Genomic DNA, 14928 nt, shown 5'->3' on the forward strand with positions numbered 1-14928 from the left:
GAATTTGGGCTTTTAAGGAAGGAGAAACCTTCTACTCTACTACCTACTTAAGACCAGGTGATTTGTTTTCTTACAGTAATACTCCCTCCTCTGTTGTTTGTGAATGCTTTCACCATGCTTCCAAAGGAGTAACTTTTGTTTATGCTTTTGATGAATTTACATGTGTTTCTCCGGAGATAATACTGAATTCATATAAAAAAATCTCCTATAAACACTATATAGAATCATATAAATACATTTGACTCCACAAGGACTTTATTACATTCTCAAATTGAGAAATGCTTTCATAATCTCATATTTGGGAAAACATGTTGCTTGTTCCTAGGGGGAAAACATGGCATGTGTGTTATTTGGAAAGATGACACATTTTAACCACTTCACTATTTGGAGTCAGAAATTAATTTATAGCTATCGCCATCTTCCCAGTTCCAGCTACATTATAGTTATTTTCTGCATGAGAAAAGTTGATGTGATTTTTTTCAAGCAGAGCTGCAAAGGGACTTCTAATGGATAAATAATACGCATGAATAATTTATGGCTAAATAATATTTTGATGCTAAAAGCAATCTTAAATGTTTGCAAGAAGAACTATTTAATTACATGTACCATTAAGATGGCTCCTCTGCGATAGCTATGTGACAACTCATTAACAGAGTTCTTCACAGACAGGACGGGACAAATTATGACTCTGTTGCTTGTGAAAGCCTCTGATTAAGAAAGCAATAAAAAAGTATTCATATTTTGTTGCCAATCAAGATACCACATAAAAATGATTTAAGGAATGCACTTAAACAACCGGGCTCTATAGTCATCTTCAACCCTGCAGTTCTGCCCAAATCTAGGATTATCTAGGTTTTTGTTGACTGTCTTCATCACTTCCAGTGTTAATCTGGAACACAGACAACCTTCTATCACACTGGTCACGAATCCGGACAAAATAAAGCCACAAAGGATTTGTCAGTGGTGCCTCTCCTGTGCTGCTCTCACACCTAATTGGAAGGATTCTGGTTTTTCCAGTGTTGAGTTTGTATTTTCATCTCATTTCTTGAATTGGCATTTAGAAGACAAAGAGTTTAATTGAAATATAATACCGGGATTTTTCCAAGTGTGTGCATATCCTGTAGGTTTGTATGTGATTACCATTGTGCCAGGAACAGGGAGGATTTTCTTGAAGTTAAAAAGGTACAATTAATCTCCTGTTGCACTTCCAATTAGCCAAATTGCTAACCTGATTGTGAAAAGCAGGAATGCAATCGAGTTTCTGCTTGACTAAAAGAAAACTGAAGTAATTTAATTAACTGACTTCAAGTGTATTAAGAAGCACAGTGCCTTCACTTTCCTGCCATCAGTGCCTTTAAATAGATTATCATTTCATGTGAGTTTCTGCACCCATGGAAGGCTGAAGCTTTGAACTGTCTGCTGCCACCTACCCTGGACCATGCTGTCAAGCATCCATAGGTACACGTGTTTTCACATTACAAGCCTTGAAGTGAACACTGATGTCATTTCCATGCTACACCCAGTATGAACCCCAAATGCAAGTGTGTTCATGCTGCAGATGAACATAGCTCATGTTAAGGTCCTTTCCAACTCTAACCATTCTATGATTCTATGTTTCACAAGCACAGGATGTGAAACTTGTGATTAATCTAAAGACTGGATTTACCAGCTGAAGGAGCATCTCTTCATCCCTGCCATGAAGTGCTTCAGACATGCAGGTGCTCGTCCTCAACAGCCAGAGAGGGGACAGACTTGAGCTCAAGAGTCCTACAGCTTGCCCACAGTGAATGGGGGAAAAGATGCTAATCCCCAAATTGTGTCACCCCAAGTAGCCAGGCCAGAATACAGATGGCATATATACAGCATATAAAAACCCTTATAGTTTCATTAAAGCCGAAAAAGCTGTGGAGGTGTTTATTAGATTAAAAAGATTCGATGTGTGCTTGCAGAGGTGTTACATGTCAGTTTATGACCTCTTTCACCTTGTCATGTGAAACATTAAAACTGAGGCATAAATCCTGGTTTTCCTCCTTGTAAGAATCTCAGAGTGCTCCTTTGATGTAGTTTCTCAGTGATACACTAGTTCAAACAGATTAAAAAGTGATTTTTTTTCCCTGCTCTATTGCCTGGTACTGTCCTAGGGGGTGTTGAATCATTCAGAAGCCAGTCAGTTTATGTGCAAAGACACAACCCTTTCTCTTAACATTTAATAACCAACGAGAAAGAGAATTACTTACAAGTAAACCAGAAATCCACTTGGGCCAGCCCTAAACTAGGGAGGAACTGGCATTTCAGCCTGAAAATGTACTCAAAATTCTATTTCAAATAGTAGAAGTTGCAAATGAAGCCTCAGAGCCATGTGCTATCTATCTATCCATCCATCCATCCATCCTTCAAGGCTGTGTTTCTACTCCAATACTTGGACTGTCCTTTTGTGTCCAGTTCACACATGAACTTTAATCTTTTAAGATTAATGTGATCATAACCAAAATTTCATAAAGGTTAAGATAAATCAGAGAATTTACATTATTTTTGACCAAAAAATTCTAAGATCACTCTTGAGCCTCCAGAGTGTGTGGAAATGAGATTTTAGAACAAGGGTCCTCCCTCCTAACCCCAGCTCAATCATGAGCCCAACAAAAATGACCCTAAACCACAATGTCTCAGATCTATCTAGTGAATATCACTGCCAAAAGAAAAGGCTTTTTTTAGATTCTGATCTCACAAAGCTGCTGAATTTGCTCACTAACAGATTACAGTAAGCACACTGGCAGGATGTGTAATCTTTACTAAACTTAACCTGTCTCAAGGAATAGATCTGTTCTGAGGAATATTTACACAAGGTGGTACAGGCAGTAAGCTGCCAGGTCAATCCCCTGCATGGCTCCCTGTGCCATGCTCTTGACTACAGCAGCGAACGCCTGACTTGGTGCATGGCAGCTTGACAGTTTTCCATGTATTTTTAGTGCCAGTGACCCAAAGGTCATTTTCTAACCCTGGCATTGACTGATATCTATAAGAAATCTGGTCAGGGATGCTGGCTTTGGGCTGGCTGTACAATCCTGCACATCCTCATTAGGTTCCTGTATAATTCTGCGCCAACCCTGCAGTGGGATATTTGCTGGTTTCATCTTGCATTTCAATGTCATGCTCCAAATGAAGACAAGAAATGCATTTTGAAAGGGTAATACTTGCTTTGATGAGAAGAAAAGAGTGTTTAGATGGTTATAATTACTGAGTTTAGGCACACAGTAATCACCTACACATAGCGTACATCATTTTCCTGGTACAGTCAACATATAAAGCACCAAGTTGCAGTGTATATTTCTGTCCTGTGTGCTGTAATTTTCATGTATTAATGCAGAAGAATAAACCAAAGGTTTTTCACATTTCAGCAACCCTGGATACACAACAATTTAGGGAGCTACAGTATCGACTGTAACAACTCTGAACTGAGTGGTTATCAAATTAACAAGAGCTGAACGAAAATATAAATCAACTCTTGCTGTAGTGTAATTAAAATATAACCTGATTTACTGTGTGCTTTAATGCAAAGAGAAATGAAATACAGACCATATTTTTTGTACACTACTTCCCACTCTCTTCATAATTAAAAGTTATTAAATAAATGAGCAAGTTTATACTATTATTCAGGTACTGTCTTTACTACCAACTACGACTCACACATCAGACCAGCACTGTGAATTAAACCAGATTCATCTTCCTTCCTGTGAGGGCATTGCCAGACGCTGCTGAATAATCCATATTTTAAAATGCTCATCAGAAATAGTAACCAAGGATTAAGAGATGAGAATTGGCTGAAAGGCAAATGAAACAGGAGGAACAGAGATAAAAACATTAATTGATTTAGGTAAAGGAGAGATTTCACTGCCAATGATAAATGTATTGTTCATGCTCATGATAAACGTGTTTCTTTGCACTAGAAAAGAGATCCCTGAGGAGTTAATGGTCTGTGGAGCTACTTTCCCCTGGGTTTCCAGGGCTGCTGCCTGTGGACCACACGTTGAACCAAACTGAATAACCAACAAGATGCTACTTCAGTGCTGGGTTATTGCAGTATTAAGTTTTAATTTCATAATAACATATTCCAAGTACCTCTCCTCTCAAGCTGCATATATGTTGTTTTGTTTTTATTCCTGAGACATCTTCACATAAAAACAAAATAACGCATCAGCTTCCACTTTACCATAATAATAACAAGATAAAACTTGTGCCCTTAAAACTATCATCTGTTAAACGAAGTCATATTCAATGCCCTAAAAAGAAAATTACAAGAGCAATTCAGGACTTACATTGATGTCCTCCAAGTCAAGGAAGTTGAGGATGACACCGTTGCGCTTCCAGATGATGGGAGGCCGCAGCGCCCCACGGATGCTGCATGTCAGAACAGTGCTCAGGCCAACTGTGATGGTGGTAACACTGATCTTCTGGTCCTCTGGCAGGCTCAGCTGGACCACCTCTGCAAAAGACAGCAAAACAAGTAATACCAAACACTAGAAAGGGAAGCTGTTGCCCTTCTTCCCCCTCTGCCTTCCGTCTTACTCATTCCAGGAATAACTTTGAAGGATTTTGGCAAGGACATGGATTATCTATGCTATAAAATCCCCCTAAACAATAAAACCAAGTAAGAGACACAGAAATTGAATATGCAACAATCAAACTTGCTGCATCATCTTCCTGAGTCATCTAGTGGTAGTTGTGGCATCAGGGCACTACGACAGGTCCTCTGCTGCAAGTTACATGTACAAAGCAGTCAGCAACAGGAGGACAAGCAAATGCTCTCCTGCTTGAGACCATCTGTGTCCTTTGAAAGGGCACAAGAATGAGTCAGGTTTTTTCCTTGAAGCAGCATTAAGGTGAGACTGTTGTCACTGAAAGGCAAACAAACCCAGTTTTAAATTGCCCAAATATTTGAAATCACCAAGCATGAAAACTCCTTTACCAAATGCAGCCACATATGGCATCTGAGATACAGATTTTGTTTAACCAAGGAGTGAGAAGCTTTCTTGTATTTCATTTAAGTAATAAAAAACCACATTATTTTGACTTACATGTAACACACAAAAGAAACACCTGAGGCAAGCAGGCTTTACTGAAAACCACACCAACATCTCTCAAACCACGCCATGTCACACAATTTCCTTCAGGCCAATGCTCACAAGATGTGTCTGCACATTTTCCCATGTCTGGCCACACAGGTCGGTAAGACATTTGATACCAGAACTACTTGGAAAGTTGCTTTGACATCTCTTGAGTAGCAAATCTGTTAAATCTGAGCACTAAAATATTGTCTGTGTCAGTAGCCTTGGGAAGCCTGGAGGGACTCTGCACTGGTCTAGCCACTGACTGTGAAAATGTAGTGTCAAACTTGCTTGTGCAATGGCACCCAAACAGCTCCGCATCCTGTCTCTTCCTGCTTCTTCCACCTAAGCAAGAAGTTAATTGAATATACCACAAATTGCATTCACCACTCTAGATCCAAGGCTGACTGAAGGCTGCTAAGATCAATACAGCATTGCATGTCACATCTGCCAGCAGAGCCATTCTCCAACTTAATATTCCTGGTGCTACTTCAGAAAGAGTACAAGCTGCTTTGAAGAAACGGTAGTTTCAGTTTTGATCTGTGGTTGATCAAAAAGAGGAATGTTTGGTCAGCATGCTGCTATTACTTGGGTGGCAGTGGCTCCCATACATGAGAACAGGACCAGACACAGTCGGACCATCATGCAGTTTCTGCACCTTAAACCTTAAAATCCAAATGAGGCTATAGATGAAGATTGGGAAGGGAAGGAGAACCTCACCCACTCAAGGTCACTGAGCAGGTTAGAGGCAAACCCAGGAATAGATAATACATCATTAAATCACATCACCCTCAGGTACCTACTGGAAGAGATCCGACATGTGACAACTCAGGCCCATGGCCCAAACGAGCAGGGATGTTCTATCCCATCGCCCTCATCCAGCTGCCTGAAGCATGTAAACAGCACGTAGGAGCTAATAACGTAGTTATTTTCAGCATAAAAGAGAGCTCCTTTTTATGAATAAAATATTTGGAGTGCACTTGACAGGACAAAGAACTGATAATTATGATAATTTGTAGTATGGAGTAGGACTAATGAGGACATCTTTTCTCGAGGAGAAATGAAATAGAGGGTCATTTATTTCCAAGCGAATTGTTTTTTCATCTTACTGCTGTTTTCCTTAATTCCCTCTGCTGATTCTCACACTAGCTTGAGTTCCCTGGCTCATGCTGGGCTCCTTCTTCAGCATCATTTGTGGAGTGTTTTGTTGCAGTAGAATTGAAGGCTCCCTGCCCATCTTCCAAATGACAGCTAAAGAGGCTTTGGTTTTACATTTTAGAAACACAGTAATGAAAAATACATTAACTTTCAATTAAGAAGACACCTTGCATTGCTGCCATTCTTGGATGGAACCATATGAGGCCAGGAGATGACTTTTTCTGTTAAAGCATGTAATTAGTACAGACCACTTCAACAATACGAACACACTCCTTTCCTTGAGTATTTCTATGGAGTACATTTGAGGGCATCTTATTAACATCTAAAAGCCTTTCTAATAATACAAGATTATATTGTGTGGCTTTAGTCACTGCTTTATTGTTACCAATAGAAAAGATTTCCTTATACAACCAGGTGCACTGGGAAGGAAGCAGAGATTCCCTAAGAGGATGAGAGGGCTTTTAAAAACTCACAATCTTGTACTTCAGTTATAGAGCATAGACGCTTAGATGCTAGTTGGATTATGGCTACAAATTATTCAAGTCATCATAATGATTTTGCGTAGAGTCTCTAGATTGGGTACTGAACACTGTTCTTTTTAGTTTTAAAAAACCTTTAGGAGATAAAAGGATTTTTACCATGCATATAAAACTCTTCAGAATAAATGGGTAACATTCAGAGCGCGCTCACTTGCAGAAGAGAGGCTGGAATGGAATCTGGCCCTAAAATCAAGCAATTTTATGTTCATTCGGAAATTCTGCAGGACGATGCATTCAGAACAGCCTTCTATATTCAGTAGATTCAACCAGTATCAGTCCCAGAGTTGTAGCTGATCATATTTATCAAGCCATGTCAAACCTGGGACTTTTCTCTGATTTCACTTAAAGCAACTCCTCAGTTTATTTCAGTTGGAAATAAAAAAAGGTTCCTGCCAACTACTCTGCCTTCAGAGAGAGATGCTATCATCAGAGAATGGTTTGCTGTCATTGTGACTCAACTTCTAATAGTTCAAGACAGTAGTAAAGCCTTAGTAATAATCGCTTTTAAGAACGAATGGGTATAACCACGTCTCTGTGTATCAGAGGTCCAGGAGTCATCTTTCATCAGGCATTGCACCAAATGAAGGTCAGCAAGAGGTGGCTAGGATGTGCAAACTCTCCTTTGGTTACGGCAGCAGCTTAGTGTCTGAAAACTCTGTGGCTTCAGGAATTGAAGCAATACCATCCTCAAACCCATCTCTCCTGTTCAGGAGGGTGAAGGATCACTCCCCATGTGCCAGTGGAAGCATCTCTCTCTGCTGTCTCTCACACCTTTTCTCTCTGCTATTACATTCAGCCTGAGAGAGGCTATGAAACACTGTGCACCTTTGGTAACCCAGGAATAGCCACTCTGATGTTCTTACATTGAATTTCTTGCCATACCAGATCCCACGGCAACATATGAGAACGTGAAGTCTTACTAATTCCTTTTCTTGTTAAAAATGTCATGATATTGTCAAACATTTCCCTCAGCCCTTCCTCTGCTCCAATTTGATTTCCTAGGGTGCTAAGCTGGAGTTGCTCTGCAACTTTGCAAGCTGTGCATACTAATATGAGCAGGTATTACCTGTAGTGCTGTTTTATCATGGAAATCTTTTTCTCTGCTGTCAGTTGCAGCCCGCCAAAGGCAATCATAATTTCACAATGAAGACATGTATAATTGAGGTCATTATAGGGAGCAACCCGGAATGAGCATCTGTGGAGGAAAACTCATCGATTCAGCACTGCGTGGAGATAATTTACATAGTAAATGTCGGTTGCCTGCCTGCCTTTGCTCATGCTATACTACATACAGAAACAGATTTCACACTTTAAAAAGTGCTTAGTATCATTAATTAGATCTTCTCCCTTAAATCTGAAGAAAATACACTTTTTAATACATTTTTGCCACCTTTAATCATTGTTACATTTGTTCACAGATATCTTGCCTTGCTAAAACAGAATATGGAGCAACCAACTCTATTGCTTAGATTCTGCTTAGGGGTCAAAGCAATGTTTTTTTAATCCTGTGACTTGCTCTCACTGGGGAGACAATGAACCACAATGCAGCCTTGTTTGAAGAAATGGCAGGATGATTTTCAAAGAAAATCTCAAGCACAGATTCTTGCCTGTAAATAAATGTTCCTGAGCAGAGAGACCTTTATTTGTGAACCAAAGCATGGGTAACACAGCCCTAAATTCATCCTATTTCTCCAGCAATGGTTTGAGTCAGGATTGATCTAATGGGGTGAAAACTTCAGCCTCCACTCAATTCCTCAAGTCCTGCAGCTGTGTTTATGCACTCTGTTGCATTGGTAAAATCTGTTTATTGCCTTTTGGCCCAATATTGCAGCACAAAAGTCAATGGTGATTTTAGCATTGTTTCAATGATAAAGGAGTCTTCTCTAGCTGATTACATTCTCAGGTGAGGTTCTAACTCAATCAAGAAAATAAAAACAAATTCATGATCAGAGGGATATACCTATTACAATTACTTTTTCCCCAATAATTTTGATGAGATATATTTGGCTTTGTATATAGAGGGGAGAGCAATTTTAGACCCTCTTAAATCTGAGCTGACTGCAGCTAAATGATTTTAAAATGACCGTGTTGTATGTGAGATGTAGTTATAAATATGCAATTGCACATGAAATCTGGCCAGCCAACGAATGACTCCAGTGATACCTCTTGAGAGACCCTGGAATGAGATGTGGTCATCTACTTTGTCATTCTCAGTGGATCTGAATCTGTAAAGCACTGTATAATATGCTTATAAATTACTTGTATTAGCATGTGATTTAGTTTCTACCCTACTCTATAGACCAAATAAATGAATTAATAAAAACCTTAGCACACAAATCACCCTGGGTTTGCATACCTTTGCAAATCTGCCACGCTGGCTGGTTTTAGGACCATCTCCAGAAGATATGTTGCTATGCCATCACATTTTGTTAGTTATTAAGGTTCAACAAGCCAGGCTTACCTAGATGTATTTGCTGTCTTCTCACCTGCCCGGTGCCAGGAGAAAGCACTATCCATCACCCAGCCCAAAAGAAAACTCCATTTTCTGAACACCAACTTGGAGGTCCAGGAAAGCCAGTCATGCTACTGAAATGTTTATGTTATTAATTAATGACATTAGAGTTGTTAATGAACATGATTAAAGTTGTTCACAATTAATTAACCCAGAGAATTCCTACAGCTCCTGCATTGGTGCAGAGCAGGTGATCATGATGAGGCTTCTGGCTTTATAACCTGTGACAAACACCATCAAGAGCTGGCTCTGTTTCTGTGCACCCTTGGTCTGACCCACTGCTGCCCAGGGGCCTTCCATGGGACATTCCAGGAGGTTGGTTTCCCTCAAAAAGAGAGCATTCCTCTAAGGTTTGTAAGCTTAATTAATGGGAATAATGTTTTCTAAAGCTAAGTTGAAATGTTCATATCTCAGCTTTATTTTTTAACTGCAAATAATTCAAGTTCTTAATGTAATTTATAAATCCTCAGGACCTTGGTCGTGCTACTTCAGAAGGATTTTATTGTAAATTCTCTACTAAATTAGTAATGCTGTTTTCTAAGCCTTAAAAAGGCACAGTCATCTTTCTAGCAGCAAGAAAGAATTTAGTACCTCAAGTCCTCTTCTGTCATTACTCTTGAAGGCCACAGGCTATGACTCCCCGAGGGAGGTCCCAACCTTGCACTTGAAGCTAAAAACTGTCCTGTCATGGAAATCAGAATAAATGTGTGCACATCACCAGCGATATCCAGCTCTGGCGTGGTGCTAAAGGACAAGACCCTGTCTCTCATCCCTGTCAAGTTAAACAACTCTTCTAGTTGGTGTGACCATGACTTTTAGATTAAATGCAAGATAAAAGCAGCTATTGGGACAATTAAATAGTACAATGCCTTTTACTTCTCTCCAGCAGCTGTGCCTATAATACACTGTCATTCACATATCATAGAATGGTTTGCGTAGGAAGAGACATTCAAAGGTCATCTAGTCCAACCCCCTGCCATGAACAGGGGCATCCATCACCAGGTTAAGACCAGGTTGCACAAAGCAGCTGATTATTTAGAAAATGAGAATATGCAGAATAAAACAACCTGAGAAACTTCAGGTGAGTAACTGCAACAGAGCCACCTGCACTGGAAACATCTACATGTGGAGAGGTAAGCTGCTCAAACAGCTGCTTAGATATTTATCTAAATTATACACAAATTCCATCAAAAATCATACACATTCAAGAAAGCAGACCAGCTTTCCCATATGGATTTGTATCAAGTGCATTCACCTAGCTAATAAATCTGCTAAAAATCATTTATATTGACTTGTAACCAAACACAGCTTCTTTATGTACTGTATTCTAAACAACATTTTCCTGAAGAAAACAAGCAACACACTTTCCATCATAAAACCTCACCACTGCCCTCCTGTTACTAATCAGAGGGAGAACATTTAGTTTGTGCAGAAAGAGATAATTCATTCATTCTTGAAAGTACATGAATATAAATATAAGTTGTTCAGTGTTTAATTATCTAATCTCCTGAGGGTGGTGATGGAGTCATTATGTAAATAGGCAGAAGTAGTCTATTTTAGAGAATAATTTCCATAAATGCATTTGTTTTTCTTTCAGATTCCTATTTCCCACAGATTGAGAGCAATGTTGATGTGATTAATTTTTGATCAAATACTCCCATGTTGTGCCAACAGTGTCCTGCCTAGATTCTAACAGCCACAGCATTTTCCCAGTCACTTTAGTGAAGAGCAATAGGCTCTCAGAACTACTTCTGGCATTCACGGCAAGTCGAACATGGGACTCCAAAGATTTGTCTCTTTTTCCTAAGTCAGAAACAGTGTCCTCCTCTGCCTCTCTCTGAATAACTGTGGGAGTACTAAAATCTGTCACTGAACATAAGATAAAAAAGAACATTACGGTTTTTGGGGACAGATGTGACAGTGCTCTCTGCATTTTGAGCTCTCTATCCTACTGGAACTGAAAGCCAGAAGTAGCATCAGTTGTTTCACTGCGACAAAAGCAACACTTATCCCTTGTAAAAGGTTTATTTCAGCATTTCTAGGGGTTTGTAAGTTTTTTCCTAGTCTTTAAGAAATTCTTTAGCTTTGAAATGGAGAGCTCTTTAGCATGAGCAGTTCTTCCAGAGCATTAAAGAACAGCCACTATCTATATTTAAACTACAGTTTTTCAGAGAACCAAAAACCATCTGAAGCCACTAAACTTTTTTTTGTAACTTCTTTAAGTTTCAGCAGCTGAACTGATTTATACCTGATTTCAGGCAGAAAAAGATAGCTTCTGGTGGAGGATGTGACAGGCCAAGTTTCTCCCTGGAGTGAATTTTTATGGATGCTCTATAAACCCCTAGGGTTTGTCATGGAAATACTGTCAGACCATTAAGATCAGCATGACTTGTGGGAACTGCTGCAATATGTATGTAAATTACTTTGAAAATAGAGACAAGTCAGGCCATGGGGTATTTGGGGTTCGGGAAGCATTCACATACAGTTTAAAACCACTGAGACATCAAAAATGGCTCCATTGAACCACTCCAATCTCTCACTCTCCATTCATTTTACTTGAGTTCTTGGCCAGCATTATGCAATGAATGCGATACACTGAAAAATGGATGAACCAGGAAACAAGGATCCTAGAAAAAAGCCCCACACTGCTGCTAAACATCAGATTCAGGGTTTGTAAAAAAAACCCCAAGCATTTAAAATCAGGCATATTTATTTCTTTCATATCCCACATTTACTGTGTTCATAAACAACCAAAGCAGTGATAGCATACCTTTCAAGTCATAAATAAGCATTAGTAATACCTTTCATGGAGCTTTCATTGCTCTTTCTATGGATGACTGCAAATTTAACCGCGGTGATTATATGGATCTTGCATCTTTTCTGACTGCAGACACGCTCAGGATACTCAATAAATGCACGGACTCTGCTTTCCTGTGCTCACACCATCCCAAGCCACGACATGAGCTATTTCAACCTTCACCTTCCAGCCCAGCCATTGCCCATTTGGGTTTTGCCCATTAAAGTCAGAGGCTTTTGGGTGATTTTCCTTACAAATAGCTTCCCAGGTCCCAGGCCAGCACTATAAGAACAGAACACATTCTATTTTTAAATTACAGATACATAAACAGGGGAAAAACCAACACAATACGAAGTGAGTGTCTATAAGGCACAGCCACATATTTATGCTGTGCACCCCTGGCTGGATGTGGGTCTTGCATAACATCATTCAGGAATGCTGCCTGCAAAGCAGGATTATGGCCATAAAGACTTCAGCTATGACAGGGCTCAGCTGTATGTGCATCTTGAGGTTGCATTTCTCCTCATTCTAATGCTGCTACCAGTCCTGCCTTGAAGGGCAAGGCTTTGGATCCATTTAATGCATGCTGCAATGACATATAGAGCTGGAACTGGCATAAACAGTGCAAATTTGGCTAGGGACACACACACTGTGCAAGGTTACAGTAAGGTTGCTCTGCAGCAATGTTTATCCAGATTGCATCTTGTATTGTAAAAATACATTAGTTGACAAAAACTTCTGTATCAGCACTCTCATCCATGTCCTTCCCATATTCAAACCCACCTAAACTGAAGCTTAGGAGAAAGAAATGTGCAGGTGAACAGCAGTGATTTGCAAAGAAACAGGTAATTAAATAACATTTCTTTCTGGAGAGGAGGGTGAAGGGAAAGCAGAGAGCAAAGAACAGTACCTAACTAAACCCCCTGGTTCCTGCTATCAGCACATCTATTGTTGTGGGCAGGCTTTCTCCTCGTTCAACCTTTCCAAACTCAATCCTCTGCAGTTAAGAGCCTTTTAACAAGGCGCAGAAAGGGCTGGGTAATCCATCAGTGCTCCTGCACCAGGCCTGGCAGGCAGTGAGGGTTTTGTAACATAATTTGGAGTCAGGGAATTGCAGGATGGACAACAAGAGGTTTGGAAGGGACCAGCAGGGATGGGGTAAGTACAGGCTTCACACGGGTACAGGCTTCACACGGCCACCAACGTGGCTTCTCTGGTGGAGATGGAATCTAGGCAGAGAGCTCCAAAGATGGGGACAAGCAGTGGTGATGGCAGGAGAAGCAGATATAAATCCTTGCCCTGAAAGACCCCTGCTCTGCCTCAGTTTCTCCCATGGGAAAGAACTCTCCAGGTCATTCTAGGGACAACACATTTGAAAAGACTGCTCAGCAACCATGGGAATAGGGGCCACACAAGTACCCACAAGCGTGTCATGTCTGTGGATTTCCCATTAAAAGCCCTCAGAGGTTCACAGATAAAATCCACATATAAAACTGAAATTTAATTACACAAAAATACTTTGAAGCGGAGATTTGTGGCTACTGCTGTGAGAAACTTGAATTCCAGTAATACAAGAATGATAAATGCTGCATCCTTGAAAGTAACAGGAAAACAAATCATCCAGACTATCATATTAAAAAGCACACTGAAAAGCAAGATATGCTGGCAAAATCAAATGTGGCCAGTCATACTTTGTGTACCAGCTGACATGAGCTTCTTGAAACTTTTAAATCTGCAGAGCAAAATGATTTATAGAAGCTGTTCTTTATCATTCAGGCTTATAAGTCTTATGTCACATAAAACCCCCTGGCATTAGGAGAACATTCAGACTGCAAAGGGAAGGAACTGTGGGAAAGGAGAGCAGAGGCAGCCTGCATCACTTGGGTCAACACTTCCCTTCCTGAATTCCATCAGCATACGCTATTCTTGCACAGAGCAGACAGGGCTTATTTAGAGAGCAGCTATTCAACATTTTGTTTTTCTTATCTTATATCCTCAACCTTATTTTCAACTATTCAAATGCGGCTCTCAAGGCAGAAATGATTCATTTCTCCCTGGATTTTTCTGTAACACCCTTCACTGTTAAATCCTTTTCAGAAACGCTCGTGAGCACCTTTGACATGTTTGCTGTAAGCGAGTTGTGCAGCCTTAGAAAGAGATTATTTGGCACAAAGTACTTTTTAGCTCTTCTGCTCAGCTCCAGCCTGCTCCCAGCTCCAACCTGGCCAAGACCTCCTGTCCCTGCTGAGCTTCAGTAAGCCCACACAGGGCTGGTCCCAGTGTCCCTCTTCCCCATTGCCACAGTACAGCTCTTCCCATCGCCTTCAGGTCTGACATCTGCCCTCTAACCACCTCTTGGGTCCGGCAAAGGCTGACGGGGATAAAAACATGGCATGGTCCTGCTCCTGGCTCTGCAGGGGCAGCCTCTGCCACTTCTCACCAAAAGGAATTTAGAATCTTAGAATCACGGAATGCTTTGGGTTGGAAGGACCTTAAAGTATTTAAACAGTATTTAAAATAATAAGCCCTCATTTCTTGCTCATTTCCATTCTTTCTTCCTGCTCATTTCCATTCTTTCCTATGAAAATGGTCATCTTTTTGTCTTCCCCTATTTTTTATTGTTCCCTTCTTGATTTCCACCAACTGTATCTCATTACCTCTTTGTATGTGATATTAAATGGTTCTGTGCTACCCACACCACCTCCTTCCTACACAGGCGGTTACAGACCACATCACAGAGATTTCTCTTCTACAAAGAGGATACAACCTTAGATATCACCATTTTGTTAATGGTTGTTAAATATTGACTTTTTAGGCTGA

The 14928-nt window shown here is 40.3% G+C and overlaps 1 protein-coding gene across 3 annotated transcripts in view; it reads right to left on the reverse strand.

Annotated features, from left to right (window-relative positions):
* FSTL4 (follistatin like 4) overlaps positions 1-14928 on the reverse strand; it is a 205597-nt gene that overhangs the window by 33561 nt on the left and 157108 nt on the right. For all 3 annotated transcript variants that reach the window (XM_030504791.1, XM_030504789.1, XM_030504790.1), the window contains exon 7: positions 4314-4480. In XM_030504791.1, coding sequence (XP_030360651.1) covers positions 4314-4480 — 167 coding nt within the window. The remainder of the gene's footprint in view (positions 1-4313; positions 4481-14928) is intronic.

This window comes from Strigops habroptila, chromosome 12 (assembly GCF_004027225.2).
Source record: "Strigops habroptila isolate Jane chromosome 12, bStrHab1.2.pri, whole genome shotgun sequence".
In the NCBI taxonomy this organism is placed as follows: Eukaryota; Metazoa; Chordata; class Aves; order Psittaciformes; family Psittacidae; genus Strigops; species Strigops habroptila.